At 43.4% G+C, this 27,711-nt stretch overlaps 9 protein-coding genes across 9 annotated transcripts; 3 read left to right on the top strand and 6 right to left on the bottom strand.

Moving 5' to 3' along the window:
* Positions 1-1,332: 1,332 nt before the first annotated feature.
* O0I10_007901 (uncharacterized protein) lies at positions 1,333-1,819 on the bottom strand (the record flags this gene model as incomplete). Its single annotated transcript, XM_058487911.1, has 3 exons — positions 1,333-1,464; positions 1,524-1,643; positions 1,700-1,819. 3 exons carry the CDS (start codon positions 1,817-1,819, stop codon positions 1,333-1,335), a joined length of 372 nt encoding a protein of 123 aa, XP_058341249.1.
* A 107-nt stretch (positions 1,820-1,926) lies between these two features.
* O0I10_007902 (uncharacterized protein) lies at positions 1,927-2,620 on the top strand (the record flags this gene model as incomplete). The annotated part of the gene is made up of 3 exons (XM_058487912.1): positions 1,927-2,014; positions 2,069-2,336; positions 2,398-2,620. The coding sequence occupies 3 exons, from the start codon at positions 1,927-1,929 to the stop codon at positions 2,618-2,620; spliced, it is 579 nt and encodes a 192-aa protein (XP_058341250.1).
* A 698-nt stretch (positions 2,621-3,318) lies between these two features.
* Positions 3,319-4,851, bottom strand: O0I10_007903 (uncharacterized protein; the record flags this gene model as incomplete). The annotated part of the gene is made up of 3 exons (XM_058487913.1): positions 3,319-3,630; positions 3,690-4,142; positions 4,204-4,851. 3 exons carry the CDS (start codon positions 4,849-4,851, stop codon positions 3,319-3,321), a joined length of 1,413 nt encoding a protein of 470 aa, XP_058341251.1.
* A 556-nt stretch (positions 4,852-5,407) lies between these two features.
* On the top strand, positions 5,408-6,127 carry O0I10_007904 (uncharacterized protein; the record flags this gene model as incomplete). Its single annotated transcript, XM_058487914.1, has 1 exon — positions 5,408-6,127. The coding sequence occupies one exon, from the start codon at positions 5,408-5,410 to the stop codon at positions 6,125-6,127; it is 720 nt and encodes a 239-aa protein (XP_058341252.1).
* A 192-nt stretch (positions 6,128-6,319) lies between these two features.
* O0I10_007905 (uncharacterized protein) lies at positions 6,320-7,090 on the bottom strand (the record flags this gene model as incomplete). The annotated part of the gene is made up of 1 exon (XM_058487915.1): positions 6,320-7,090. One exon carries the CDS (start codon positions 7,088-7,090, stop codon positions 6,320-6,322), a length of 771 nt encoding a protein of 256 aa, XP_058341253.1.
* A 430-nt stretch (positions 7,091-7,520) lies between these two features.
* Positions 7,521-12,070, top strand: O0I10_007906 (uncharacterized protein; the record flags this gene model as incomplete). The annotated part of the gene is made up of 22 exons (XM_058487916.1): positions 7,521-7,718; positions 7,773-7,880; positions 7,946-8,121; positions 8,172-8,311; positions 8,369-8,502; positions 8,566-8,756; positions 8,813-9,085; positions 9,141-9,186; positions 9,246-9,380; positions 9,442-9,567; positions 9,623-9,661; positions 9,716-9,928; positions 9,986-10,289; positions 10,349-10,437; positions 10,496-10,654; positions 10,719-10,995; positions 11,057-11,151; positions 11,212-11,380; positions 11,433-11,575; positions 11,635-11,721; positions 11,785-11,872; positions 11,937-12,070. The coding sequence occupies 22 exons, from the start codon at positions 7,521-7,523 to the stop codon at positions 12,068-12,070; spliced, it is 3,324 nt and encodes a 1,107-aa protein (XP_058341254.1).
* A 2,503-nt stretch (positions 12,071-14,573) lies between these two features.
* On the bottom strand, positions 14,574-15,829 carry O0I10_007907 (uncharacterized protein; the record flags this gene model as incomplete). The annotated part of the gene is made up of 2 exons (XM_058487917.1): positions 14,574-14,891; positions 15,611-15,829. The coding sequence occupies 2 exons, from the start codon at positions 15,827-15,829 to the stop codon at positions 14,574-14,576; spliced, it is 537 nt and encodes a 178-aa protein (XP_058341255.1).
* A 4,079-nt stretch (positions 15,830-19,908) lies between these two features.
* On the bottom strand, positions 19,909-20,207 carry O0I10_007908 (uncharacterized protein; the record flags this gene model as incomplete). Its single annotated transcript, XM_058487918.1, has 2 exons — positions 19,909-20,028; positions 20,085-20,207. 2 exons carry the CDS (start codon positions 20,205-20,207, stop codon positions 19,909-19,911), a joined length of 243 nt encoding a protein of 80 aa, XP_058341256.1.
* A 439-nt stretch (positions 20,208-20,646) lies between these two features.
* Positions 20,647-27,273, bottom strand: O0I10_007909 (uncharacterized protein; the record flags this gene model as incomplete). The annotated part of the gene is made up of 20 exons (XM_058487919.1): positions 20,647-20,784; positions 20,847-20,973; positions 21,027-21,174; positions 21,243-21,707; positions 21,764-22,047; positions 22,097-22,306; positions 22,362-22,503; positions 22,562-22,667; positions 22,726-22,899; positions 22,955-23,143; positions 23,201-24,231; positions 24,294-24,487; positions 24,546-25,217; positions 25,277-25,461; positions 25,517-25,808; positions 25,866-26,000; positions 26,058-26,638; positions 26,695-26,920; positions 26,983-27,025; positions 27,087-27,273. The coding sequence occupies 20 exons, from the start codon at positions 27,271-27,273 to the stop codon at positions 20,647-20,649; spliced, it is 5,529 nt and encodes a 1,842-aa protein (XP_058341257.1).
* Positions 27,274-27,711: the final 438 nt, after the last annotated feature.

Genomic DNA, 27,711 nt, shown 5'->3' on the forward strand with positions numbered 1-27,711 from the left:
AGTGATATTCATTAGGTGGTGGAATGGTCGTATCGGATGCTGGTACTCTTTGTATCACGCTGTGTTGGTCTGTGCTCTCTGTGTGATCATCAAATAAGGAAGCAAGTTCTTGATCATCTTGGTAGATAGGATATTTTGTCGCAGGGGTGCATTGATGAGAGTAGATGAATGATCCATTTGTGGCTCTTGTAAGGAAGAGAAGAATCTCATTGTCAGGCACAAAACCGAAGTTGCGACCAGGGACAAAGCTTTGTGCTGATCCCACTTGAATAACGTGGCATGTGACATTTTCATCCGCAAATTGTCGTACAAAGGTGTTGTCATGAACGTTCGATTTCATTGCACCATCGGTGATAAGGATGAGCTGTGGGTTTCCTTCGGGTGGTAACAACTTCAATGCAAAATGACCCGCATGAAGAATACGAGAGACGTTGGCACCTGATTTACCCAGTCCCCACACTTCTCGTTTTGATGAATGATATCCTTCTTCTCGACGAGGCATCTCTGTAGGTCGATGGAAATCACGTGGTGTTGATGGTGGATTGCTTTCTGGTGTATCGGGACGTGGTGATTGTAATCCAGATAATGAAGTCGTATCCAAGATGGTGACATCTTGACTCGTGCTCACGTCAAGATCATAGCCGAAATTAGATCGCTTACGCTTGAGTAAGCTTCGAAAGCGCATGGTGTCTCGTTGAAAGGCGACAAATTGAGAATAAAGCTCTGAGATCACATCATCGATATTGTTGTGGCTGATTAAGACGTTTTGCATAAAGACACGCATGGTGGGATGTTCAGCAAGCATGGGTATAACATTGATGTTGGATGCAAATTGAGAACAATCGGCCATCACTGTGAGTCGGAGAATGGGTCGCAGCTGCATAGATACAATCAATTAATTTTGTATTACAATCACCCAAGCATAAAGAGATCACTTACTATGACTTTCTCGGACGCTGATACTTGCAAAGCAAAAGGCTGAATAACACCTTCCAAGGAATTGCGTAGACTATAAGGTTGTTTAGGTTACACAACACATAGACATCACACAAACTAAATCTTGATCTGACCTTTCAAATGCACCTGACAACAGGATTGTCGGGGTTGTACTACCAACGGTTGCCAGGCTAGAGCTGAGATCGACAATGTACACCAAGCGATATTCGTATGTCAATGTCATAAGATTGGTGCGTGGAGATAGTACATAAACTTCATTGGATGATGACGTTGATGATGATGATGATGATGCGTTTTGTGATTGCTCGGCATGATGGTGATGATGGTGCTGATGATGATGATGGTGATGGGATGGTGGCGAAGTATTGGCGGTGTCTACGTTGTAGCAGTAACAGTCGTTGAATAATCATAGTATACAATGAGAGTTGAGTATGCATTCATACCAAGATGTGCATCGGGTTTCCAAATAGGTTTGCGGTTCTTTGATAGATAAAGAAATTGCATTGACTAAACATTGATTACACGTGAGTGATCTATCATGTCAAATCAATCATTGACGTATATACCTCGTAGGTCTTATCATGAAGTGGTTGGAATAGAATCTTGAGCCTCCATTGCACGTATTCATTGTTGGTGAATATCCTCGAGTGCTTCAAGAGAACGACTGCTGCCTTCGCTTCAACAACCTATTGACGCTCTATTGATACACGATTCTCAAACCTTATTGACATTGTGCGCCTACCTTGGCATGCTCATCGCGTGGAATGGGTGTCGTGTTATTTTTGTCGTGATCGTCCACTTGACTGTGCAATGGTGAGGGACTCGGTTGCTCTGTTGGATTCATACCGACATTGTGGGACATGAACTGAAGGGAAAGTGTACGACTACTGCCACCAGCGAAATATCCCGAGCAAAGTACTCGTGACTGCAACCAATCTCACTTTATCTGTTCTTTGTTCTTGACCCAACATGCTACTGCAACGCAATGTGTTCCTTCGTACGGGGCGTCTTTTCTCGACCACGGCATGTCGCTTGAGTGCCAGCAAGCCTTCTACCAGTAAGACATTCCACCATGCACGATAAGCAATGGAGCTAATGGTGACTATTGCAGCACAACCCTACTTGCACTTCCACCCTTTACCCAAAGACGCGACACGGCCGTTTGCTGTTTCGTTCTTATCAAGCAAAGATCTTCCAAGCAACAGCACAATCACAGATTATTCCAATTTGATCATTGGTTGGTCCCCTGAAACGATCGACATGAAGACATTCGTTGAAAATCCCGGATACATCGACTTTATGACCAGCGTCTTGAAGCATAATATCCACAAGGTGAATGATTCAACTCTCAAAAGTCTTGCTGAATGGCAAAAGGAAGGGTAAGCTTCTACTTTATTGATATGATGGATAGCTCGTGCTCATTTTAAGCCATAATCATAGTTGGTTGCATATTGCAGATGAACGCAATCCTCCTCCCTGGGGAAGAATTCCATATCCAGAAGACATCATTGGCACCGTTCTAGTCAACAACGGCGTGATTCAACCAGAAACCTATCAAGAAATGCCGACACATCGCTTGGTTACATCCAATGGCATATTTCAGCTATCAGAACCATTAAGACAATGTATCGTTGATGCCGCCAAAAAGCTGGTCAAGCAATAAAAGGTCGTTGCGGATATCGTATGCATCGTAAATAGTGAAGGGGAATAAGGTCATTGAGTATCATTTGGATTGCATACTATTGGAGATCATGGATGCCAATGGTCAACATCCTCGTATTGAATGCTATGTATATGGGGCTGGGTAGAAAGGTAGTGAGTACCAGATACAGGGTAATAAGTAAGCTAAAGGTGAATGAAGGCGACAGTAAATGTGGTCAATGTAAGAGAGAATTGTGTACAAATAAAGACGTGCCTTTTATGAGGTTGCAGACCATCTTTAAAACAATCCTTTGGCAAATGCCAGCCTATGCATGAAGCTGGTGTAACAATGCATGATCGAGTAAACGAGGGCGAGGAGATAATCGCATGCTGCAGCCTTCTTTTACGCCATTATAAGCGTATTCAACAAGGTCAATGCGAAAGGGATAAGGGAGATCAATGGTAGTTGTTGGTGGTCGCTTTAAAAGTTGGGCTTTTCATTCCAATGCCCGTAATCCACAATGCAGCTATGGCACTCACTTTTGTCACCGAAAGCAATTCATAACGTACATCGCGACAGGTGGATGTAGCTCGATCTCTACAATTCACTGACATTATTCATTTTGGCAAGACACCATTGTATTGTCTATGTTGATGATATTTCATTATACATGAATAAAAGATACAAATCTATCATTTGTTGCTAAACTCTATAATCATCTAATTCAAAAGGGCCATCATATCTTCAACCTTTGCGTATTTCTCTCTAGGTTTGCCGAGCTTGTGACCAGCATCAAATTCAGCTTGTTCAATGATCTTCCATTCTTCATAGCTCACAGGTCGTATGTTGCGATCCTTGAATAATTCCGTCAATCCATCCGCTCCATCACTGTGTGAGTTTGCAAGCATAGGCTTCCCTTGTTTCAAATCGTAGGCAATAGTATCAGCTGTTTCATATGCATCGTTCATAGTAGACACAATCACACCAGTAGGACCACGCTTTAGCCAACCAGCAGTGTACATGCCAGGCACCTTTCATCCAAACCCAATATTAATCATCTTTGTCATATGCACTTTTGTTCCTTACAAACCTCTTGATTATCATTTGTCAGCACCTTGCCGAGATAATTGGGCACTCTTCCTTGACGATCATTGAAGGGTACACCAGGCATCGAAATGCTCCTGTATCCAATACTCCGCAACACCAATCCACATGGCTGATCTTCAAAGGCACCGGTGCCGATTGCTTTACGTTGATCAAAGGGACCCCCAAGGCGATTGATCTCGTAACGAATACCATCCACTTGGTTATCCTTTGGTAAAATCTCGACTGGGCTGCGTAAAAACTTCAAGCTCCATGATCGATCCCCTGCCTTAGTAGCTGATCCTTTCTCCAAAATACTCATAAGTCGCTTCAAAGGACGATTCTTGCTGATGAAAGGTTGTGCTTCGGCAACTTCATTCTTGATCCATTCATGATCTGCATGGAAGGCCACACCGGGCAAATTCATTTGTTCTCGCAATTCCTTTGATGTGAATGATGCCTAATAGATGCTTGATGAGTCGCCTGTAAAGTCATATCATATGTATAAATATTGTATTTACCTGCAATGGACCACGACGACCAACAACATGCACATGGCGAATCCTGCTCTTGGATAAAGCTTCCAGGGCGTATTCAGTAATATCCGTTTTGCGTAATTCATCGATTGGACTTAATAAGACGCGAGCAACATCCAACGCCACATTGCCTTGTCCAATCACCACTGCCGTGTCAGTCGAATCCAAGGGGAACTTGATTGAATCAAAGTTGGGAAGTCCATTGTACCAGGCAACAAATGCACGAGCAGAATCCACACCATAGACATCCTCATTTGGGATACCAAGTTGTCTATCTTCGCTAGCACCATACGAGAACAGGATGGCATCATAATGCTGTTTAAGCTCTTCCACTGAAACACCAGTTGACGAATCGCCCACGGTGACGTTGCCAAGGAAACGGAACCTGTCGTCTTCGGCAACACGATCAAAAGTGCTCATGACATTCTTCACCTCGGGGTGATCGGGAGCAACACCGAAACGCACCAAGCCATGAGGTACAGGGAGACTATCGTACATGTCGATTTGTGTGTTGGGATGCTCCTTCAAGAGTCGATGCGAGGTATAGAAGCCAGCAGGACCACTGCCTACAACAGCAAGCCGGAATGGTGAACCAACAGTAGTCGAGTAGGCACGAACGCACGATCGCAACATGGATAAAGTAGTAGAGAGGAACCCCACCCGTAAATCCGCACCTGAAGTTATAATTCATTTTACCGGGCCGACTTTGCAGCGATCCGATCTATAGTAAGCCGACAATAAACATTCCAAGTATTTGTTACAAGCATGGATCTATGCTATTACTTCACCTATGCTTTGAATTTTAACATGCCATTTGCTGGTGCATTCACCACAAGCAATGTTATTATTATTTATATAGGCCTGAGAAAAAAGGAATAGGAATAGGAGGAGGAGGGGCGATAATGCAACTACACAACCACTATTACTTGTAGCATCATCACGTGATATAAAAGCATGTAATTTCACTCCCATGGGTGTGTTCATAATGAAGCATTTGGGTATTCTTATGAAATGAAAGTTGACTGATACAAAGATGGGGGTGGTGGTGCAACCATGGCAAATGGGATAATTGCCATGCAGTTGGACAGGATGCCGTGGGATTTCTGCTACCGCTAGGAATGGTCATTGTGAACTCGTTGCGCCAAGGCTTTTCCGGGGCTTCCTTGCTTCTTTTTCTTGATTCTTCCTAATGGACAACAACCCATTTCGTTCTCAAAATGCCAACATGTATACAGGAATGCCTTCTGGGCAAGGCCAGTTTCCACAGAGCAATCCAATGCCATCCACTTCAAACTTTGGCAATAGCAACTTACTTGTAGACACGAGTCTTCCCGGTTCTACCCAGCAACACCAGCCATTACAACAACAACAACAACCATACTATTCTCCTCAACAACAACAGCATCCACAACAATCCTTTTATCAACCTATGAACAATCAACAATTCGGCTATTCTCAAGCGCCTCAACAGCAACCTACTAGTACGACTACAACGACATTTCCTTTCATGCAACAACAACAACAGCAACCCTCTTTCCAACAACCACAGCAAACATCCTCATTTTATAATCCCACTCAATCATTTGGCTATGGTGGCTCTTTCAATAATGGAGTAACGAGTTTCCCACAATACCAGCAGCAACAGCAACCACAAGCATACGATCCATCCAATGTCTTTATTCCCCAAAATTTCGGTGTCTCTTCTACTGGTAATAATAATAACCCCGGTGCTCAGCAATTCCACCAACAGCAAAGTATGCCTCAACGGCCGACTGTGGATGCAAGCGCTTATCTAAAAAAGAGTGGCAAGGTACGCAAAGAGGAATGCCCAATTTGTCACAAGATGATTGAAGGCGATGATCCAGCTATTAATCACCATGTCAACGAGCATTTGGAATACGATATGTAGTACAATGATGATGACAATACATGCTGGCTTATTATTTATCAAAGATGATTGTGGATGAAAGAAAGGGGGGAATTGTTAATGGAGGGGGGAGGGAAAGAGAGAGGAATACATAAAAAGTGAGAGAGAGAGAGAAAGATGAGGGGTGTGTGTGTTTGTGTAGAGGATATGGGGGTTAGATTTGATATATACTCATCATGCAGCTACCCCGCATTTCCAATCATTCTTGTCGAGTGCTATCGGTGATTCGCAAAGATTTTGCTGTTGTTGTAATACGCGTTGTTTTTGTAAGCGATCGACTTCATGCATCAAATCCGTCAAAAAGCGCTGTGATACGCGATGAACGCCAAGAATGGGACCAAGCCATCGTGCAAGGTATCCTTCACTTCTTACAGTCTCTGTCAAAGTCAATAGCGTATGTTGTCCTGTGCTACTTAGACGAATGTAAATCTCCCATTCGCGCTCAAATGATGACCGTGGTCCCAACTTGACGCTAGAAGCGGATGTAATGGATGATAAATACTTGTTGTGACGTGTGGCTCGATCCACTCGGATAAGGGTGTTGTCATTGATTTTGGTCATTTCAATAGCTCGTACGCGTGTTTTGAATTGGCCTGTGGTGGTGGTGCCTGTGGCTGTGGTGGTGGTGGAGAGATTATCAACGACACCAATATGCTTTTGAACAAGTTGTTGTCGAGTCCTTGCGACGTATTCCAAAAAATGAAGGCCATCCAGAGACTGGACACCCACCACATGTGATCGCCAAGAAGGATAGCGCTGGATATCAAGAATGGTATTCCATACCAGCTGTGGAGGTGCTGACAATTTTACGGTTCTGGCTTGGCGATGCTTTTGTGGTAACACGTAATGGAGACAAAGAGCAAACACCGATAACTCTAGTACTATCAAGCTCCAGAGACTGGCTGATTCATATAGATCCATCAAAGGATGAAGAAACGAATCCATGAGATAAGCGCTGAATATGGAAAGAAAGTGAAAAAGGAAGAAAGAGAAGAAAAATATGAAACGAGTGGTTCAGGACCAGTCTAAATAAACGTTCTCGTGATCAGCTGCACAAGGTGCGTACACAACAACAACAATCACCATGATCATCATCATCATAAAAGGGCGTCATTTATGCATCGGAAGAAAACAGCTAAGAAGAAGGTATGTTCAAATACATATGATGTGCATATTGCAGTCGATGTTGATTCTATAGGCCATATTAAAACAATGCCAAAGGGTTGACAGGTGCGAATCATCTCCATGGGGATGGATGGGTTGGATGGCAACAAGTGAAATCAATTCATAGGTTTAATTCGAATTCAGCAAAGGGTCCAGGTTCACCAGCCAATTGCTCCTTTAGCAACTCCTCTTCACACTATTCCTCTATGCAATGTATTGGCTCAATGGTATAGCAAGCAAGCTCTCAACTGCCAATTTGCGTGAACATGCTTCCAATGCTACCGTCGACGATGCTTCATCAACAAACGCATTCCCACAAACATACGACCTCGTCCAAGTAGCTGCATCACCCCACGCGTCGGTATTCGTTACTTGCACTACCTCGACAATATACTTGTGGTCGGTCAAGGTAATACTACAGCATAAACGGATACACTTGGATACTCAACGATATCGCTCTTAGCCCACAACGATATTATCATTCATCGATCGATCAGAAAAGCACATTAACGAATTTGGAGAGAACAAAAGCATATTATGGAAACCAGACGCCACCTCTGTGGTCATTATGGTAAGGCATCAAGGGATAATGAAGAGTGAAAAAGGTTGTCTAACAATGAAGCACCTCTTTAATAGACGACAAAGAACTATCTTTTGCTTTATGCTATCCTCAACTTTGATCAGCGATCATTTGAATTTAACTTTCCGCATTCGCATCATGCCATGGTAACTGGTCCCGGAGAAGGCAGTGGTCCACGTACAATGCTTCTCAAGTTTCGATTGGCGATTCGAGTGGATGCTGGTGTAGCATGGTAAGATGAGAAGATGCTATCTATACATACATTATCCTAATACCTTTTAGTGGCACATCATCCGACGACACTCTTATTATCGCAACTCAACGACCAGCAGCCATTCAATGTATCTCTTGGAATCCACATGAAGTAAACTCGACTCAAACATCGGTGCAAAACAAGCTTGGCTTCTTTGTTCAATCATCAGGTTCATTCCGTTTATGCATCCCAATCGTTACATGCTCATACTAAATTTGTATTGTAGAAAAGATTGTTTCGGCGCTATACGACAAGACGATGAACATTTCGCTTTGGATCACAGATGCTGGCCGAGCCTACTTTGTGCAAAATACCAATGTGACTAAGCAACGTCGACGAAGCAGTAACAGCAGCAACACAGTAAGTTGGATCTTTTCAAGCCATCAGCTCCTGTTATCCTTACACATGCACACATTCATGTAGCCATCCTCACCAACAGCTGCGTCTTTGAATGGGAATGCTACTTCACCAACAATGCCTTCCTACCGAGAATCAATCGCATGGCACGGTGTTTGTTTTCATGGGATGGATTCGGATCCTCTAGAAGCTGACATGCAAGCGACCTGTGTGGCTGTCAATGGCAAATTCTCTCTAATTGCAGTGGGTACAAGAAGGTAAGGCTCATAATTTTCACCAGGAAGATGCAAGGCTAAGATAAAACTTTATGCAGTGGAAAGGTGTATGTGTACTCGGCTCACAATTATACATCGACTCCGACTCTTTCACATGTGTTCACGCGTGACATGAATGCACCTGCTGATGCGCGTGGATCGTCATCCAATACATCCATCAAGACGCTGGCTTGGACATCAGATGGCTATGCTATTGCTGTTGGCTTTGAGAAGCAAGGACTAGCGGTATGGAGCGTATACGGCAATCTCTTATGCTCTATCAGCGCTACAGATGACATTTTCTATTCCAAGGCTGATGATGATGATTTTGGGTAGGTGTGCTTTCTATTCATCACTTGAACTCCATTCACTAATACACATGCATAGATCCGAACTGAGCCAAGACGCTTACGTTGCAGGTGTACAGGGATTGGTAAAGCAAGGAACGATGCTATATATCATGTGAATTCCCTTTTCACCATTGTATGTTAGTTCTGGGGACCTGGCAATCATCAACTATTTATCCTGAGCAAACATCAACCAAATGTTGTCAGCCAAACGAAACAAAATGGCGCGTTGTTCACGTTACCTTTTGCAAAATCAGCCATTACGAATTTCCACAATGCAGTAAGTCATGGAATGGGCACTATGCTCGCATACATCAATCATCTGATACGATTACATAAAGGAAAACGCACGTCGTGGTCTCTTGCAAATGGATGATCGTATTCTCCTTTACAATTACGGTGGTGACTATCAAGAGAACAATACAACAACGATTGATCCGGACGCCGCCTTATGGACACAAGTGCTGGTATGGTTGGGATGAAGATGGGCTATAAGTGGAGGACTAACAACGCATTTTATAGTATCCGCCAATGTATATCACCGATCACTGGCCAATTCGTGTATGTTTTTAAAATCCAATTTCATTGTTGTTGCTCATTGTCTCCTGTCAATAGTACGCTTCTATCAGTCAAGATGGTCGATTTATTGCGATTGCTGGTAGGCGAGGCTTTGCACACTACAACACGTTCTCGAATCGATGGAAGATGTTCGGCAATCAGCAACAAGAGCAGAGTTTCCTTGTGCGAGGAGGAATGGCATGGTACAAGAATATCCTCATTGCTGCATGCGAAGTTCTCAATTCTCCAACATCCGGGAAAATATACGAGGTATAGAACAAGTCGTATTCGATAAATTTGGCCAATGGATTGATCAATTCCCCCTAGTTGCGACTATATTCTCGGGATAGCAACCTCGACAACGCTTACATCCTCCACAATGAGCCATTACAAAGTATGCCGCTTTATATCAGTATATGTGGCACATTCCTTTTGGTGTATACAGCCGACAACGTACTCAACATCTACTCCATTCAAATCCGATCCGAGAATATGAACTCTGGAGTATCGAATGGAAACGGAACAACAAGTATAGCACGTTTGGAACGTATTCGACGAGTAGCATTTGTCAACATTGTGGCACGTGCATCACGGGTGCGAGGCATAAGTTTATTTACCAGCTACAATGGAGGTACACAAATTCACGTTACACCATCGAATCATATGGTCGAGCCTAACGCGGTGTCATAGATCAAATGGCGACATTGGGCGACGTCATATCTGCTCACATCATGGTGCTGGTGGATGGCAAGTTGATTATGCTCAGCCCACGTATACCTGTAAGATGTATTATGGTAATCATTTCATAGTGCATGTTGCTAACAAAACGCTTATCAGGATGATGACGATGATTCCGATTTGACGGGCCAAGCAAATACCCAAGCACAATACGACCTTCATATCCTATCAGACAAAACCGAGTATTATTGGATTGGTCGAAGAAGCGTTGCCAACCTTTGTACATCAATATGGGTAGTCGATGGAAAGGGTGTAAAGGTAAGGAGTGCGCGATAAAAAAAAGGGTCATTGCAAAGGATAACATGACACATGTGTACTTTAGGTCTTTGCTAATCTGCTGCGAGGAGACGATTATGGATTCAGCACATTTTCCAATGATCCTTTTGAGAGCGAGCCATCTACTCCCACAACACCAGGGATTCTTGCAGCAAGAGCCAATCTTGGCCGGCCGTATTCGCTGGGCTACCACATTGGTCCTGAACCTGTATCACCTTCAATGTCAGTGGTGGAAATGGATGGATTCTCAAGATGGCGCATTCCAAGTATTCGACAACTCGATGAAGGCACGATCTATATACCGCTCGACTTTTATCCTCATTGTAGGTGTCATGTTGCCATCTCACGTGAAAGTCCATGATAATTAACGCCATTGGATACTAGCGGTGTTATTAGAGAAGGGCGTCATTGTTGGTGTTGAGCAAGGAATGGTATTCAAGGAATCACTTGGATTTATGATTTACAAGATGAGCAGCAAAGTAAGTATGATATGCTAGCTATAATGGGTCTATTTGCTCATCATTTCTTTTGTGTTTCAGACCCATTTGTTTATCCATCACATATTGCAACATCTACTACGACAAAGCTGGGAGGAGGATGCGGTCGTTTTTGGGCGTGCCTATGAACGGCTCATTTATTTTGGTCACTCACTTGAGATTTTGTTGCACACTGTGCTTGAAGAGGAGACGGAAAACCGAAATCAACGAGGTATGGATGACACAATGTATATGTGACAAGTGAATTGAGCAATGTTTAACAGATCCGATTTTACCGCTGGTGATCAAATTCTTGGATCAATTTCCTCATGCACTGGATGTCATTGTCAGCTGTGCTCGTAAAACCGAAGTTGCCTTGTGGGAGCACCTGTTCTCGGTAGTAGGGGAGCCCAAGGATTTATTCGAGGTACTATCATATGGTAGGAGACCACAAAGCCATCCCAATATTAATCAAAGATTCTGTAGCTGTGCTTATCGGACGACCGCTTACGTACTGCCACGTCCTATTTGATTATTCTACAAACCATGCAACCACTGGCTGTTGGCGGGAAGGTATGTATACGTATTTATGGATAACAATGAACTTGATGAGCTCATTCTAAATACTATCAACAGGATACGATACGATTACTACAAAAGGCAATGGACGTAGAAGATTACGAGTTATGCAAAGAGCTTGTACGCTTCCTCAGCTCGATTGACAGTGAGTGTTACGCGGATCATGTGGTGGGCTTTTCTAACAGAGTTCTCGTACCACTGTATAATAGATTCCGGGAAAACTGTTCAAGAAGCTCTCCAAGTAATCAAGGCCAGGATGGATCCTGATAATCCATTGTCACCCAATACTGAAGATGCACAAGTGGATAAAGTTGTAAAAAGTATGCAAGAACATGTAATTTAAATTAGCCGCTTCAATGCATAAAGACCATTGTAGAAATACCTATAATCGATTTATTGATCATAAGATGGTGTGGTGTGTGTATTTGAGAAGAGGTATGATTAACATGATGTATATGGATGAGCATATGGGTCTTGTTGCGATGATCCTTTTAAACGTATCCTTGATGGTGAGCTGCGGTACTCACATTCCATGCACGCATTTCGTTGAGTTCTTCTTCCACACCTTTCAACTAGCGCTGTTCGACACCATCCATTACTAGCAAACAGCTCCTTCACGCTTACAGGTCCGCGTGCATAGATAAAACATAAAGATACCTGTTTCTCAATATCTTCATAATGAAGCGTAGAGGCTTTGTGAGAACGAAATGGATCAGACGGTCATATCTTCTCATAATATTATAATCAAGCGTGGAGTCTTTAATAGAACAAAGTTGTTCGGCAGGATGCACTGGTACATCGTCATGTCTTCGAAAAGGTTTCATTAAGTAATTGCAGAAAAGTACGCAGAGAAGGAAACTTTTTTTTTGTGTATGGCCCGATGGCATTTATTATAATACGACACCGTATCGCAGAGTGACGTTGCCGCAACAGTTACAAAAAGTGATGAAAAGAAAGTGACTATCCTCCAACAAATCCCGAGGTATTTGGCTGTCGCCTGGAACACCATGAAATACGCGAAGTGTTGTGAGTATGTGTAACTTGCATGGATCTTCATAGGATTGCTGCTGGAAGGGAGGAGCTTCCCTTCGTAGTCCCTGACCAGCTAAAACAAATAAACATGTATGCGTCAACAACTAGACTGCTATCATAAGTAAAGGAATGACTTACCAGCGACTTGAGAGGTGTCAGCAATGGTGATGAGCCGATAGATTGATGGGGCCCCTTTACAGAGAGCTTTGGTGTGATCGATTGTGCATGCATAAATCACGTTGAGCTGGAGTTTGTGGATCCACAAGTTCTTCATAGCAACAATCGATCAAGATGAATGTGCGTATCCATGTCAAAAGCATCAATCTCAGAATACGTGGATCGGCAGGACCATAAGATACGAAACCTGGATCGAGATGTGGTAACACCAAAACTTGTGCTCCAGGTATGAGATAAACAAAGTGGCAAGCAGTTCGATCCATGACAAGGAAGGACACCCCTTTTTGTACTTGTTTTGATTCAGCCTCTCAAAAGAAAGAATGACCCCCCATATTTCCTTCTCGAAGGGTAAACACCAGCCTATCACGAAGAGCACTGCTGTCAAATGGCCAAAACAAGGTGCAGGTTGGGAGTCGAATTCAAGGAGATGATGATGGTCAAAGTTGCATTGCCTGACCGTAAACTACTCCATAATTGCATCATTCATTATTAGCACACATACACAATAAATGCCAATTTCATTGTTTTCGTTCACTGCACATACCTTATCCATATGCAAAAAGTTCTTTGTTGTTGAGTTACCGGAAGGCGAAAACCATGATGTAGTGTTGTTGGGCCGAAACAGAACGCCAAACGAGCCAACGTCTTGAAACAAAACCTGCCATCTATACAAGCTAACACGTCAATGGAACCAATTCGGCTGCAAAATTGGACTTTGAATGTACCTGTTGACACCAAGCGTAGAGCGGGAATAGCAACGAACCAGAGGCAGCAACGATATCGCCATGGCAACCACGCTCATTCCTCAGCACTTGGACACACTCATTCCCTGACAATGCATGTTCAGCACCATATTAATACCTCACAACCTACATGTGCACTCTTTTATAGTACGTTACCTTGAGCGGGATGTCGTGAATGGGACAAGGAAAGGTGGGAGAAAAAGAAGAGAAGCGTTGTCTCAAGTCGTGGAGCTGCTGTCCCCCAAGTTTAAATCCCCTCACTGCTATTACACTGAGGCCACTCAATTACCCTATATGCGCTATGCGCTATGTGTATGTACACCACCCATCCCCATCATCATCATCATCATCCTTACGATAGACAATAGATACGCTTAAATAAATGAAATGATTATCCTCACGTATAGCAAAAGGATGTGTGTCATTTTACACTTTACATGATAATGATGATCCAACAACACCCATTGCCATGCTACCATGTCACCTCGAATCAAGAAAGTTCAATGATGGGAATGATGGGCTGGAGCAGGACAATCGTTCATATGAATTGGATTGGGCAACAAAGCTGATTGGGAGGAATGGGCTGCTAGCTGGTAGTTTACAAATAACTTTGCAAAATGATTTTTGTGAAATTGGGTGATACTTCTGTGTTTGAGCGTTGCTCAGTCAAATCCCCTCGGATCAAGAAAGTTTAATGATGGAAATGATGAGCTGGAGCAGGACAAGCGTTCGTATGCATTGGATTGGGCAACAATGGAGAATGGGAGGACTAAGGTTATTAGCTGGCATTTTGAACTATTCCTAAATAGTGTACAAGAATCATGCATCGCCTGTGCTGAATGACTCAAGTTACACAATCACGCCCTCTGCATCTTTTGCACTGCCAGGGTCCACTTACTTGACAATGAGCAAAGACCACTCTTCATATAGCATCACGCTTACAAACATAAAGGTGCCTGTATCTCCAAACTTTGCAATGAAACGTGGGGTTTTGAATAGAGCAATGGGCTCGGCTTGGCCAACAGCACCTTGTGTGAAAGTTTCGCGTTCAATGTCGCAAACAGCCCAAAAAATATTTTTTGGTCGACGTCGTCGAAGAGGTCGACCCCCAGATCCTGTTTGGCTGGTGGCGACATTGCGAAATCTGGGATTGGCAAGCTTGATCGTGAAACTTTCACACAAGGTGCTGTTGGCCAAGCCGAGCACATTGCTCTAATAAAAACCCCACGTTTCATTGTAAAGTTTGGAGATACAGGCACCTTTATGTTTGTAAGCGTGATGCTATATGAGAAGTGGTCTTTGTTCATTGCCAAGTAGCTAGACCATGGAGAGCCAAAGATGCAGAAGGACCTCTTTGGGTAACTCAGCTAAAAAGTCAGGACTTCAGGGACAATGCATGACAGGTACGCAACCCTCATTTTCATATCATACATTGGCAGCTAATAGCCACTTTTATCCAATCAGCATTGTTGCGAAATCCACGTGATGGGAATGATGCTCCTGCTCCAGACATTCATTTCCATGATTCAAGTAGCTTGATCCGAGCTGATTTGGTTGAGTTACGGTCGAACAAGGATTAATCAGCTGAGACATTCGAACGTATGCTGATGTATGGATTGATGTAATCTCTCTTTGACCGTAGCTCAGCCAAATCAGCTCGGATCAAGATAATTGGATCAAGGAAATGAATGTCTGGAGGAGGAGCATCGTTCCATTATGATGGAATGCACAAAAGTTCGGAATGCACAAAAGTGGCTATTAGCTGCCAATGTATGGGCTATTGTCAATAGTATGCAATATCATCCTTCCATCCTTGCAGTCATGCAAACGTAGCTGTGTTACACAACACGATCCTCTGCATCTTTTGCTCTGCCAGGGTCCACTTACTTGACAATGAACAAAGACCACTTCTCATATAGCATCACGCTTACAAACATAAAGGTGCCTGTATCTCCGAACTTTACAATGAAACGTGGGGTCTTTGATAGAGCAATGGGCTCGGCTTGGCCAACTGCACCTAGTGTGCCAGTTTCACGATCTAGCTTGCCAATCCCAGATTTCGCAATGTCGCCACCAGCCAAACTGGATCCAGGGGTCGACGTCTTCGACGACGACGACCAAAAAAAATATTTTTGGGCTGGTTGCGACATTGAACGTGAAACTTTCACACAAGGTGCTGTTGGCCAAGCCGAGCCCATTGCTCTATTCAAAACCCCACGTTTCATTGTAAAGTTTGGAGATACAGGTACCTTTATATTTTACCCATGCTGTAAGCGTGATGGAGTTGCTTTTTCCTAGTGGATGGTGTCTGCTGCATTAACGGAAAGATGAAGTGCTGAGTGAAACGGCACGTGGTGGTTACACAGACACGTCCTTGACAGGTTGCTACACAAATGGATGATGATGATGATTGCCTTTTGTGAAGGTACGTAAGTAAACAGCATCCAATAATGAAGGTGTGTCAAGATATGCATCACAATTGCATGTAGAAGAAAGTCGAGGTGCATAAACCAATTTGTATATGTAAAAAGATACGTATACATATACATAATATTGAATGAGGAGTCACTCATCCTGAAACTCAATGGAGGGATCTCTTCACTTTTTCTCTTCTCAAGCTCATCCCACTTCCCACTCCTCCTTATTGTATCGCAAAAACCATGTACTTCTTGCATGACCGATAACCGGACCACCTTTATTATTCCATCTTCGAAGCAATAGTATGTAATCCACAAGCTAGCAACCTCCAACAAGTGTGTAATAAATAAACAATGCTTTATTTCATCTAGCTATCTTGCTACTGTACATTGCCACCACCACCATCGTCGTAGTCGTCCTCCGTCATCATTCGTACTCGTACTCGTCACCAGTCGTTTCATCCGTCACACCAACATCCCAAAATACACAAGTTGAAAAGAATGACATCTTGCAGGCTTCCTTTTGAATCTCGTTGTCGTTATCATTGCCATTGTTGTGGATGAGGTGATCATCGTAATCGTCGTCTCTATAAATAAGAAAGCAAGCAAGTTAGACCATATGATGCCGGGAATGATGACGATTTGGTATACCGTTAGGCGATCCTCTCCAAGGAAGAAAGCAAATCAGAAGGAATTCACAAACCAAATCACCACCGTAGGAGCAACGTCGGACGATCCCTTGTTCTTGAGAAAGCACTGCACGAATCACGCAAGGCCAGTTCGATCCATGGCAAGGAAGGACATCACTTACGTAGAGTCCAGGCTCATAGCTGTCCTCATTCATCCTCTCCAAAGAAAGAATGATCCCCAATCCAATCCTTCCAATCATTTCCCACCTCATGAAAAGAAATCCTCAAGGGAAAGAACGAGCCTATCACGAGAAGAGCGTGTTGGTTAAACACATTCACAAGCTGTTGCAAATCCTCTTTTACCTCAACATGGTGACCATGCTCTTCCAAAAATCCATCGTCATCGACCCATCAACTCAAACGCAGGCCTATAGAGCCCTGGACGCGTTCCAAGAAGCTTTTCCAACACACTTGGCTAGTGCAGAGCGACGCAGCGGCCACTTGATACAGGCTGGCTTGAACCCAAAGAGATGATGATGATGATGCCCCAAGTTGCATTGCCTGACCAATGAAACCTATTCAATTCATTATTAGCACTCACTACAATAAACGCCTTTTTCATTGTTTGTTTCATTGCACTTGCCTTTTCCATATACACAAAGACCCGTTGTTGTTGGTTATTGGAAACCGAAAACCATGGTGTAGTATAGTTCAGCCGAAACAAAACGCCAAACCAGCCAACGTCTTGAAACCAAACTTGTCCTCTATACAAGCTGACGCGTCAATGGAACCATTTCGGCTGCAATATTGGACTCTGAATGTACCTGTTGACACCAAGCGTAGAGCGGGAATAGCAACGAGCAAAAGGAAGCAACAATATCGCCATGGCAACCACCAACCACCAACCACGCTCATTCCTCAGCACTTGGACACACTCATCTCCCTGACAATGCATGTTCAGAACTACATTAACACCTCACAGCCAACAAGAGCACTCTTTTATAATACATTACCTTGATCGAGACATCATGAATGGAATAAGGAAAGGAGGGAGAAAAAGAAGAGTAGCGTTGTCTCAAGTCGTGGAGCTACCGTCCCTCAAGTTTAAACCCCCCTACTGCTATTACACTGAGGCCACCCAATGACCCCACATACACCATCCACCCAAACACACCATCCACCCATCGTCATCATTACCCTCACGATAGACAATAGGTACACGTAAATAAAAGAAATGATCCTCACGTATAGCAAAAAGGTGTGTGTCATTTTACACCTTACATGATAATGATGATCAACAACAGACATTGCCTTCTACCAGCTCCCCAAGCATCAGCCTTGCACACAAGGTGCATCGACCCAGTCGAGCATGTGTGTTCTCATAAAGACCCCACGCTTCATTGTAAGGGTTTGAGATACAGGCACTTTAATATTTTACCTATGCTTTAAGCGTGATGGAGTTGTTTTCTCCTAATGGATGGTGTCGACTGCATGAACGGAAGGATGAAGAGCAAAAGTGAGAATGACTTATGCCCACAAATTATCTTGCCCCTCACCCTGTACCCACTGAATGATTACAAGGTGCTTCTTGTTCATTGCTTGCATTTGGTATTGTAGACACCCGAGTGAAACCATGCAATTTATTTCATATATGTGCTAACGATTATTTCTAAGCGTCTTCTCTTAGTTCACAAGAAACAAATTCCTTGATCCACAGGATCAACCACGAGAAGGTGGAAGACTATCTGATCCCAAAAGGTGTTGTTGACGTTTTGTGCATTCAGTACCAACCCACAACAGCCAGCCGAACCGTAACTGAAGGGGGATCTCTTTGCAGAACGATTTAACCCGCAGGCAACCATTAACAAACGAAGGGACCGGTCGCTCCTTGTAAACACGCAATCCGCCAACCTAGGCATGAGACCATAGACATACAGCATTCAGTACCAAACCACAACAGCCAGCCGAACCGTAACTGAAGGGGGATCCCTTTGCAGAATGATTTTAACCCTCAGGCAACCATTAACAAACGAAGAGATCGGTCGCTCCTTGTAAATGCAATCCAAGCCAGTCAAGCCGAAAAAGAAGAGTGGTTTCCATGGCAACCTTTCCCAACTTGCTTAATACAGCTGCGCCCGTTTAAAACGTCACCCTAGTTTCAAACCCAGTTGGTGCACCAGAACGATGCCCACCCTCCTGGATACCATCTATAAGCGTTCCCTTTTAACTTCTTGCATAAACGGTCTCATTTTCTATTATCCAATGCTCCTATATTATTCATGAATATGTGATACTGTATTGCTGCTGTTATATAGCCTTTGCTGCGGCGATAGCAAGGGCGAGTACAACGAGCTTCATTGGAAGTAGAGTGGAACGGTGTTGTTGTGTAGGAATGAAGAGAATTACTACGCGCGCACCAAAATTCGACCTCGCGCCACTTTTGCTATCCCATGTCACCTGCATTCATCCATCATTGACCATGCACGCACCAATTTTACTCCATCATCTTGTTCGCACCTTACATTATATCCCTTTTCATGTGCAATCGGTTTCCTACTATGCATATAATGGTTGAAAGCTCATCATAGAAAACAACACACGATCGATTAAAGCATTGTTAATTGATAGGTGATGATGCAAGCAGATTGGATGAATTGATAAATAGTGTGTGAGATGATGGAGTAAAATTGGTGCGTGCATGGTCAATGATGGATGAATGCAGGTGACATGGGATAGCAAAAGTGGTGCGCGCATGATCAATGAGCATTGATTAGAGATGTGTTTATTTGGTTGGTTGCTAGGTTACGTTACTACCATCGATATTTAAGAAATATATAGCGTTTTCTGATATAAACAGCATCATGACTCCTACACCTGACATGGATGGATTAAGCGTGATCATCAGATTGTGATATGCGCGTATATAACATTATTGCCACACACATTTATTGAGAGATCTTCATCATTGGATGTTCACATACAAAGAACCAACGCTTCCTTCCAGTGGCAATCATCATCCATTTGTGCAACCTGTCAACTCTCGCGTGTGTAACGATCACGTCCACGCAACATCAACAATAATATCGTGTGATAAGCCTTGGTTCTTTTATTGTTGATATCAACAATACGTTAAAGAGCATAATGAATAAAAGCATACGAAAAGAATCATACTAGACTTGTCTCTTAAAGCGTGTCAATTGAATGTATCTTTTGCACAGACACTGATCTTGCTCGCATTCTCAACACGTTGTCCCTCGAACCACCACGGAATACGGCTGCAGGAGTGCTGGTACAATCATATGACTTTATGTGAATGTAATTAGAAATGCTTTTCTTTTAGCCGTTGACATGACTCTTACCTTGAAGAATGTGACCTTGACCATAGGATCGTTAACGTTGAAGGAGCCAATACGCGCCTTTTTCATATTCCAGCAAGGACTCACGGCTACAATGCATGGCACGTAAAATATGTAAGCTGCCATTATGTGATCGCCCGCTACTAGGTCGCACCAAACATAGCATCTACTTGCCTCCATTACTTGTGCTAAAATGCTCCAAGACATCATCTTGGTGATATCCTCTAGCGTAGAGATCCAAGCTAAGGTGACGCGGTCTTTGCAATGATGCGCTTATGGACGTCTGCTGATGAGACGAAACTCCCAGCACGATTGGTAAAATGCTGGCCAGACAAAGAACAAAAAGCAGCCCTGCACGAAACATTACGAGGAAGAAAAGCAAAATAGGTAGCATCCTCACACCTTTTATTAATAGACGAGAAATCTGTGCTTCACCAAACCCTCTAATTTTGTTCGTCTAAACTTTATTTTTCATCGTCATTAAAAGAGAATATACATACGGGAAGTTAAGAGGCGTATTGAATGGATTTGTGGTGGATACGTGTATAGGCTGTGTGTTCTTTCTCTATTGCTGGGTAATCTTGTATGCTTTACCAACTCGGATAAGCAATGTACGCAGCGCCATTCTGATTTCCGGAAGCATGTGTTCTTGCCCAAGGAGCTCAACCGAGGCGAGATAAAATTGTGGCAGGTGTTTTAAGAACTATACATAAATCGAAAATGAGCATTACCAAATAGAGACACTGTAAACCAAAAATAACGTACATCTTCATCTTGAAGCTGAGCCAATCCATTCAGGATTGAAATAACAACAGGCGTCCATGCAGCAATGTTCTTCGGCTTCGTCTCGTGGTCCAACTCAGTATACAACGTGAATATTTCGTTACACAATCTACAACGCCTCATGGTAAGAAATAGTACGATTGCTTGGAAACATTCACTTACGGGATCAATATCCGCTCCACCTGCTCGCGACACTCATCACGATCATTGATGTTTTCGAGATTTGCGTACATACGCATGAGCACCGATACATAACAGCCACCGCTGGATGTTTCTTGCTTGAGTAAATTGGGCAATTGCTTCATGAAACCTGGTAGCATTGATCCATAAGTTACACACCGATGACCCCAAAAAAAGAATGTCCTTTAAAAAGCTTACCAAATCGCCATAAAGCCATACGCAGGTCGCTATCCGCATTGAATTCCTTGGCGAAATGGAAGGACTTGCCCAAACACTCCATCAATTGCATTAAATGACCCGCAGGATATGCACAATACACCGAGTCCTTGCTCAAGAGCTCATTGACGGTTTGAATAAGCATCAATTGCAAAACACACTTGACAATCACTTGTTGGAAACCACGTTGTCTCTCTTCGCTGACTTCTGCCACAGCACTATCAGGGCTTTGCATATCGAATCCGGCGCCGGCACCGTCATTGCTTGCTTTCACCTTTTCCACAAGATCTTGTGTGTCTTCAAATAAGCCATATGCAGTTGTTTTCTCAAACAAGGATACGAATGTCTCGCTAATCAAATTCCAGCACTCTCCATCAAATTTGTCCACGTTGGCTTCAATGTACTGCTCCAGGCATTCACAACCAATACGAGCAAGCGTGTCGTTTTCTAATGAAAACAAGAGTCAGCTATATCCATCAATCCCCCTTTTCTCCTTTCTTTACCTTGTGTAATACACACGCTAAAGAGACCGAGAACATGACGCATCATGCCCTTCATGTTGTCAAAGTAGTAAGTGTACAAATCGACCACGTTTCGAAGAGCTTCAATCATTGTTGTCGAGACCCAAACGCTGAGATCCTCCGGTGTCATATGACGATGATGATCAGAGTTGGGCTTGAGGTCATCAAAGAGAGGGAAGACAATTTGGCGTGTGATGGTTGTCCAAAACTCCGCAGGGTACTTGGATCCATGGTGCTTGAGCGTGTCGAACAAGTAATGCAATGATCTTTCAAACAACGTTAGCTGCTGTTCATTGTCTTCCATTATCATTTTACCTTTTCCGCACTTCGACATCATCGCTCTTCATGGTCACTTCACGGAAGCCAAAAAGAACTGCAAACCAGAATTTGACGAGGAAATCATCGCCTGATTGCACCGTTTGTGGTCCTGATACATGAGCATCGGTGATCTCGATCGTCTTGTTCTTATCAGCAATCTCGAGCATCCGTGGTATCGTATCCTTGATCATATCCAAGGCGGGTAAACTAGATAACATGGCATTAGCATCGCCTAACATGAATAAACCATCATGCTACCTACCTAATTTTCTGGAATTTCTTGTTCTTGGCGAATTCAACGAGACATGAGATATAATCGGGGAAGGTGCCATTTGCAACAATATCGTGGAATCGTTCGGTTGTGACGCTTCGGACAATATCAAACGTCATTTGGACAATTGATTCTATGTATGATAACTACAATGAGCATTGATGCACCAGCAGCCTATAATGAATACTAACCTGATGTTTCACGTGCACCAGTAGCAAATACAGAAAGCATTGTCTTCCAACCTGATCGAATGTTTTGTGCTTTTGCAAGGATCATTTGAGACAAGCATCGAAGCACCTATGTAGAAGACCCTTGTGTGAGAAAACCATACCTACTTATGCATGCCTACACATACCATATCCTTGATCGCAACATCTGGATTGTTGGCAAGTACTTCACGGAACGGCATCAAGAAATCTTTCTGGAACTTGAAATGTGGCAATTCTTCCTTCTCCAAAAACTGCATCGACAATTGGCGTAATGAATCCAGTGCAAAGAACGCAACATTGAAGTTTGATTGACAAGCGACCTGATACAATACCGATTAAATTCCCTGTTGTTCATCCTTATAGCAACCTTCTTACCTTATTAAAGTATTCACCAAGCACTGCCCAGATGTTGGACCATTCCATACGAATACGATTCATGTTGTAGTACGAAATCTCGACAAGCTTTTGTAAGCTATACATTCGAGGATGTTCCAAGTGTGCTGACGAGACAATTTCTTCCCAAGAGATTTCACACAAAGCCCGCACAAAGTCAACAATGGCATTCTATAAATGGATACGTCAACATTCATGCAAGTTCCAACCACCGCTTTGTTTACTTACGCCATTCAAATTGACAGTGGCAGTAAAAAGCTTATCAGCTGCCAACACGAGTGCTTGTGAACTACCAGCCGATGCAACCTCTTCTGTAAGGGAAAGCTGTGTATTGGTGCGTTGGGCTCTACGAGCAAAGGAGGATGATCTTCGAGACAAGTCGACGGAGCTCTTATTGGCGGATTGGGGTTGTCGTTTGGTTGTGAAATCAGGTAGAGCACCTTGATCGACGCCGCTCGTGATTAATTGGAAGCGTTCAAGTTGGCTCACGGTTGACAAGATTTCCTTCCAGCTGCCCTTGAGATAATTGCCATCCACGGCTGCGATCTCCAACAATGTACGAATGGCTTCAACATTTTTGGTTTTCATCTCATTCAAATTGGTCAAGAATGTAAACTTGGTGAGAGTCGTAACAAAGGCATCGCGTTGCAAATCAACATCCTCAGACTGAACGGTGTGGAAAAGACAAATGATACGAATAGCATTCTTGAAGCCGCCAAGACACAATTGAACCGTCTCAAGATCATCCGATTCTTGCAAAGGACCCGAAACACCTGCCAAGAATGCCATCCATGCAACTTCGAACATGGGTCGTACGTGTTCAATATGAGATGCGCTGTAAAATGTGATGGTGTCATTCTCGCCAGCACGACGTCGGCTTGCTAGCATGCTGCGGAACATGGCTTCGGTCTTGGAACCCATTTCTTCAGTAGCAGCTTGATATGCTTCTCGTCGAACATCACGTGCAATACCAGCGCTGACCAACGCATTTTGAATACCCATAATGTTGAGTGCTCCACCTGGTGATACAGCAAAAAGTGCAGCATCATTCGCAGCTTCCACTTCATCCTTAAGCTTGATCTCGTTATTGCGGATCTCGTCATAAATGGCTTCAAGCAAATCATCCGGGATATCAGAGCCATCATCAATGCCACGATTATTCTTGATGAAATCATTCAATGTCATTGGTCGCTTGTTGTGTGGATTATGCTGATCGGTATTCAACATGATGACCGAATAGGCGAGCACGTATGCCGTTTCTATTAAACTTGATATTAGCTCCCTCCCTTACATCTATTTCATCCATTCTTCATCATCTCACCTGCATTGGCGAATACAGTTGGATTGAAATGAACATAGCGTTCTGCAAACTTGAGCATGAATCGATCGATCTTTTGTCCTTCACCGGGGAGGCGGAACGTTTGTAACAAGTGACGCAATGCATCCACAAAGTTCATGCTTGTAAATTCCAGCTCGTCGACAAAGGCATGCATGATAGCAATATTCTCAGGATCACTAATACATAAATGTCAATTCGCAAACCCTGTGAGAGTAAAATGGATGCCATATTTACCCTTCACCAAGAAATTCTCCAATCTGCATTTTGCTTAGGCCTTCAGTATTCAACAAGAATCGTGCCACATTTTGATGATCATTGATATCCACAAAGCCGTTGCTTGCAAGTAGCTGAATACCCTTCTTTGGCTTCCAATTGAATTGTCTTATGCCTTCTTGCAAGATTTGCTTCCGATGCTTGAGGTTTTCAAATTGCTCTGGATCATCCAATGGTGGTGTCGATATGTTACTGCTGCTATTGTTATTGCCGCTGATTCCTGGTGATAGTCGAGCACCCGAAGCATTGCTGTGATTGGTGATGCGATTACCACCATTGGTATCTTCACTCTCACGTGGTGTTGTTCCCGAACTTTGGTCATCCTCAGAACGAGAGCCTGCCGTCACACTAACGGATCCATTTGCGTACCAGCTAACAAGTGATTGCAGCACGGCCACCAAACATTCCAAAGAACGAAAACGAATCGCTGATTCAGATAAATGGCTGTTGGCGCTGACTTGCTTCTCATTATGTTGCACTGTATCGGTCGTAAGGGGTGGTGGGATCATCACATTCTTTGATTTTTTGCCTTGTGCCGGTGACGATATAGTGGAGGAAGCGTGTGTATCATGATCCTTTGCGTTGTTGGGGGCGTTGTGTTGCGTTGTGATCTTTGAAAGCACGTTCACCATCCTATAGTCTTTGTTAATGATATGCCATCCTTACATTTTTGTCAAATCCTCATCTCCTACCTCTCGTATATATTATCCAAGGATGCACCATCACAATCGTAGTTCAAGTAGATATCCACCAACGTCTGAGGATCGTTACATATCCGCAATAAGACCTTGAGTAACGAATGCTTTTGTTGATATGATGCCGTTCGCATTTCCAAGATACGCAAAAATATCTCTCGGAAGAACACCTCGATCTCTTTCTATAATCATGATGAGTGGACTCCCTTAACGTATAACCCAACCTATGCTTCTTACCTTGAGGTAGACTCTCAATCCCTGCACCACCTTGGATAATATCTCCAATGTAATATCAAACACCTGTGGGACCACTGAGAATGCATTTCGACCAAGACTTGGGCAAAGGTATTGCTTGATTTCTTGAATGAATGGGTTCACTCGGTGAGCAGCGGTGCTTCCATCCTGAAGCGTAGTTGTAAATGTCACAGATGGTGATGTGAAAACGTTCATGTGTGATGTGAGGATAGTCAAGATGAGATGCAGCGACAATAGCTTAGAGCGCATTGAATAGGATCGCATATCATTTCCCCTATATCCAATCTATGTTAATAAAATCCTCGCACAAATCTTGACATTCGTATCATACCATTCGGATGAGATGGGTTTCTTTGACAATTTGCACAGCGCTCGAAAAACAAGAATGGCATCCTTGATATACAAGTCGCTTTCGGTCTCCATGGTTGATATGGTGTCATTCTCGAAGGATCCACGGCTAACATCACTAGAATACATTATGTCAGCAACATTTGTCATACGCGTTCCAAGAGAAAACACATACCCATCATCAGATTCTTTTTCGGTTGTATCAAGCTTCTTTTCCTCAGCCAATGTTTCCTCAGCTTGGGAAGTGTGATCAGGCTCAGATTGAGTAGTAGAGACATCATCATGCTTGGCGGCTTCAGAAGGAAGGTTGGAGGTGCTATTGCCATGGGTGCTGACTTCTTCATCTTGAAATACGTTGGCTGTGTCGTTCAAGAACTCTGAATTATCACTTGCTTTCCCTGCTGGCAACTTGCGATCCATCTCACTTCGTGCAATATTGGCTTCAACAATGATCTGCTCCTGAAATGACGTGTCATGTGGCTCGTGCTCATTAGCTGATTCTTCCTGAGTCTTGGATGGTTGATGTTTCTCCTCTGTTGGTGACATTTCATTGATGGATGTCACACTTGGAGCAGTCGGGTTGACCTTGATACGACGAAAGATGTGGTCGACCATTTGAGTCAAAGTCACTTGTGCAATGTTCTGGTTGGCGCTGTTGCGTGATAACAAGAAGATGTTGTACGTTGTTCGAACGGCTTTGAGTAGCGATGACTGATGTACGGGATTGTTTGTAGCATAAACGGCATCGAGCAATGTCTATCACAGCATTACATCAGCATCTTTATCATTGTCCAATTCCTATCCTCTCATACCTTGATGATTTGTAATTGTACTTTTTCATCCGTATCTTCGCCAATGAAACAATCGCATATACTATCCACCACACGCTCCATCACTTGCGATTGCGTAGCTTCATCTTCAATATCCGCCAGGTAGTTGTATGTGATGAATTTGCCAAGACAATCGAGAGCAATCGTCATCAAATTGGCTGATCGAGTATCAATAGCCGTCTGCAATGCTGATAAGATAGCGGTGGACCTACATATCCTCATATCAGTTTTCAATCCTTTTTTCCATCCATTATCCTCCAATTTGCTTACCGAGTCTGACCTTCGGGAGGGTCGCCGCCAGTCTTCAACATGGCTAGGAACACAAGAGTTAAAAACACTCCCCATTACCTATGATACTATCCATCAACACTCACTTTGTGTGCTTTGGACCACTTCCTTGAGAGACTTGTTCTTCCTTCCCTCCTTGGTGTTGGCGATCTTTTCCAAAGCATTGACGACAAAGACTGCGCTGGACGTGGCATGAGAAATGGTCTGGGTGGATGTCCTCGTGGATGTTGGTGATGATAGATTCTGTGAAGAGTTGTTTGGAGAGGTCGCCATAGTGTATAATTGAAGCGTAGAGAAACGGCTTCCTGCAATCGAGAAATGAGCCTCATTGTGTCTTTGTATACACCCACGCGCGTGTGAGAGTACCTTTTTCTTTAACTCGTGCTTGGAATTAGCCCCACACTTCAAAAGAAGAATAAATGCGACCCGATTATCTGTTTACAAGGGTGAGCGATGAGAATACGGAGAGATGTCTTTGGTATTGTTGGAGAGGAAGTACCTTTGGAAAACTGCAGCGGCCGATAGATACTGAGCCAAGCTGAACAAGAGGAAGATAACTAAATGAAAGGCAGCAACCCTTCTTCCGCTTTTGGATCCATTGGGTGCGGACCATCAAATATATAAAGATGCCATGCAATCCCACTCCCTCAATTCCCACCCAACATTAAGAAGACAAAAGCCATTACTATGATAATAAATCTATTCTGACAC

The sequence above is a fragment of the Lichtheimia ornata genome (assembly GCF_029851405.1).
Source record: "Lichtheimia ornata isolate CBS 291.66 chromosome Unknown scaffold00040, whole genome shotgun sequence".
In the NCBI taxonomy this organism is placed as follows: domain Eukaryota; kingdom Fungi; phylum Mucoromycota; class Mucoromycetes; order Mucorales; family Lichtheimiaceae; genus Lichtheimia; species Lichtheimia ornata.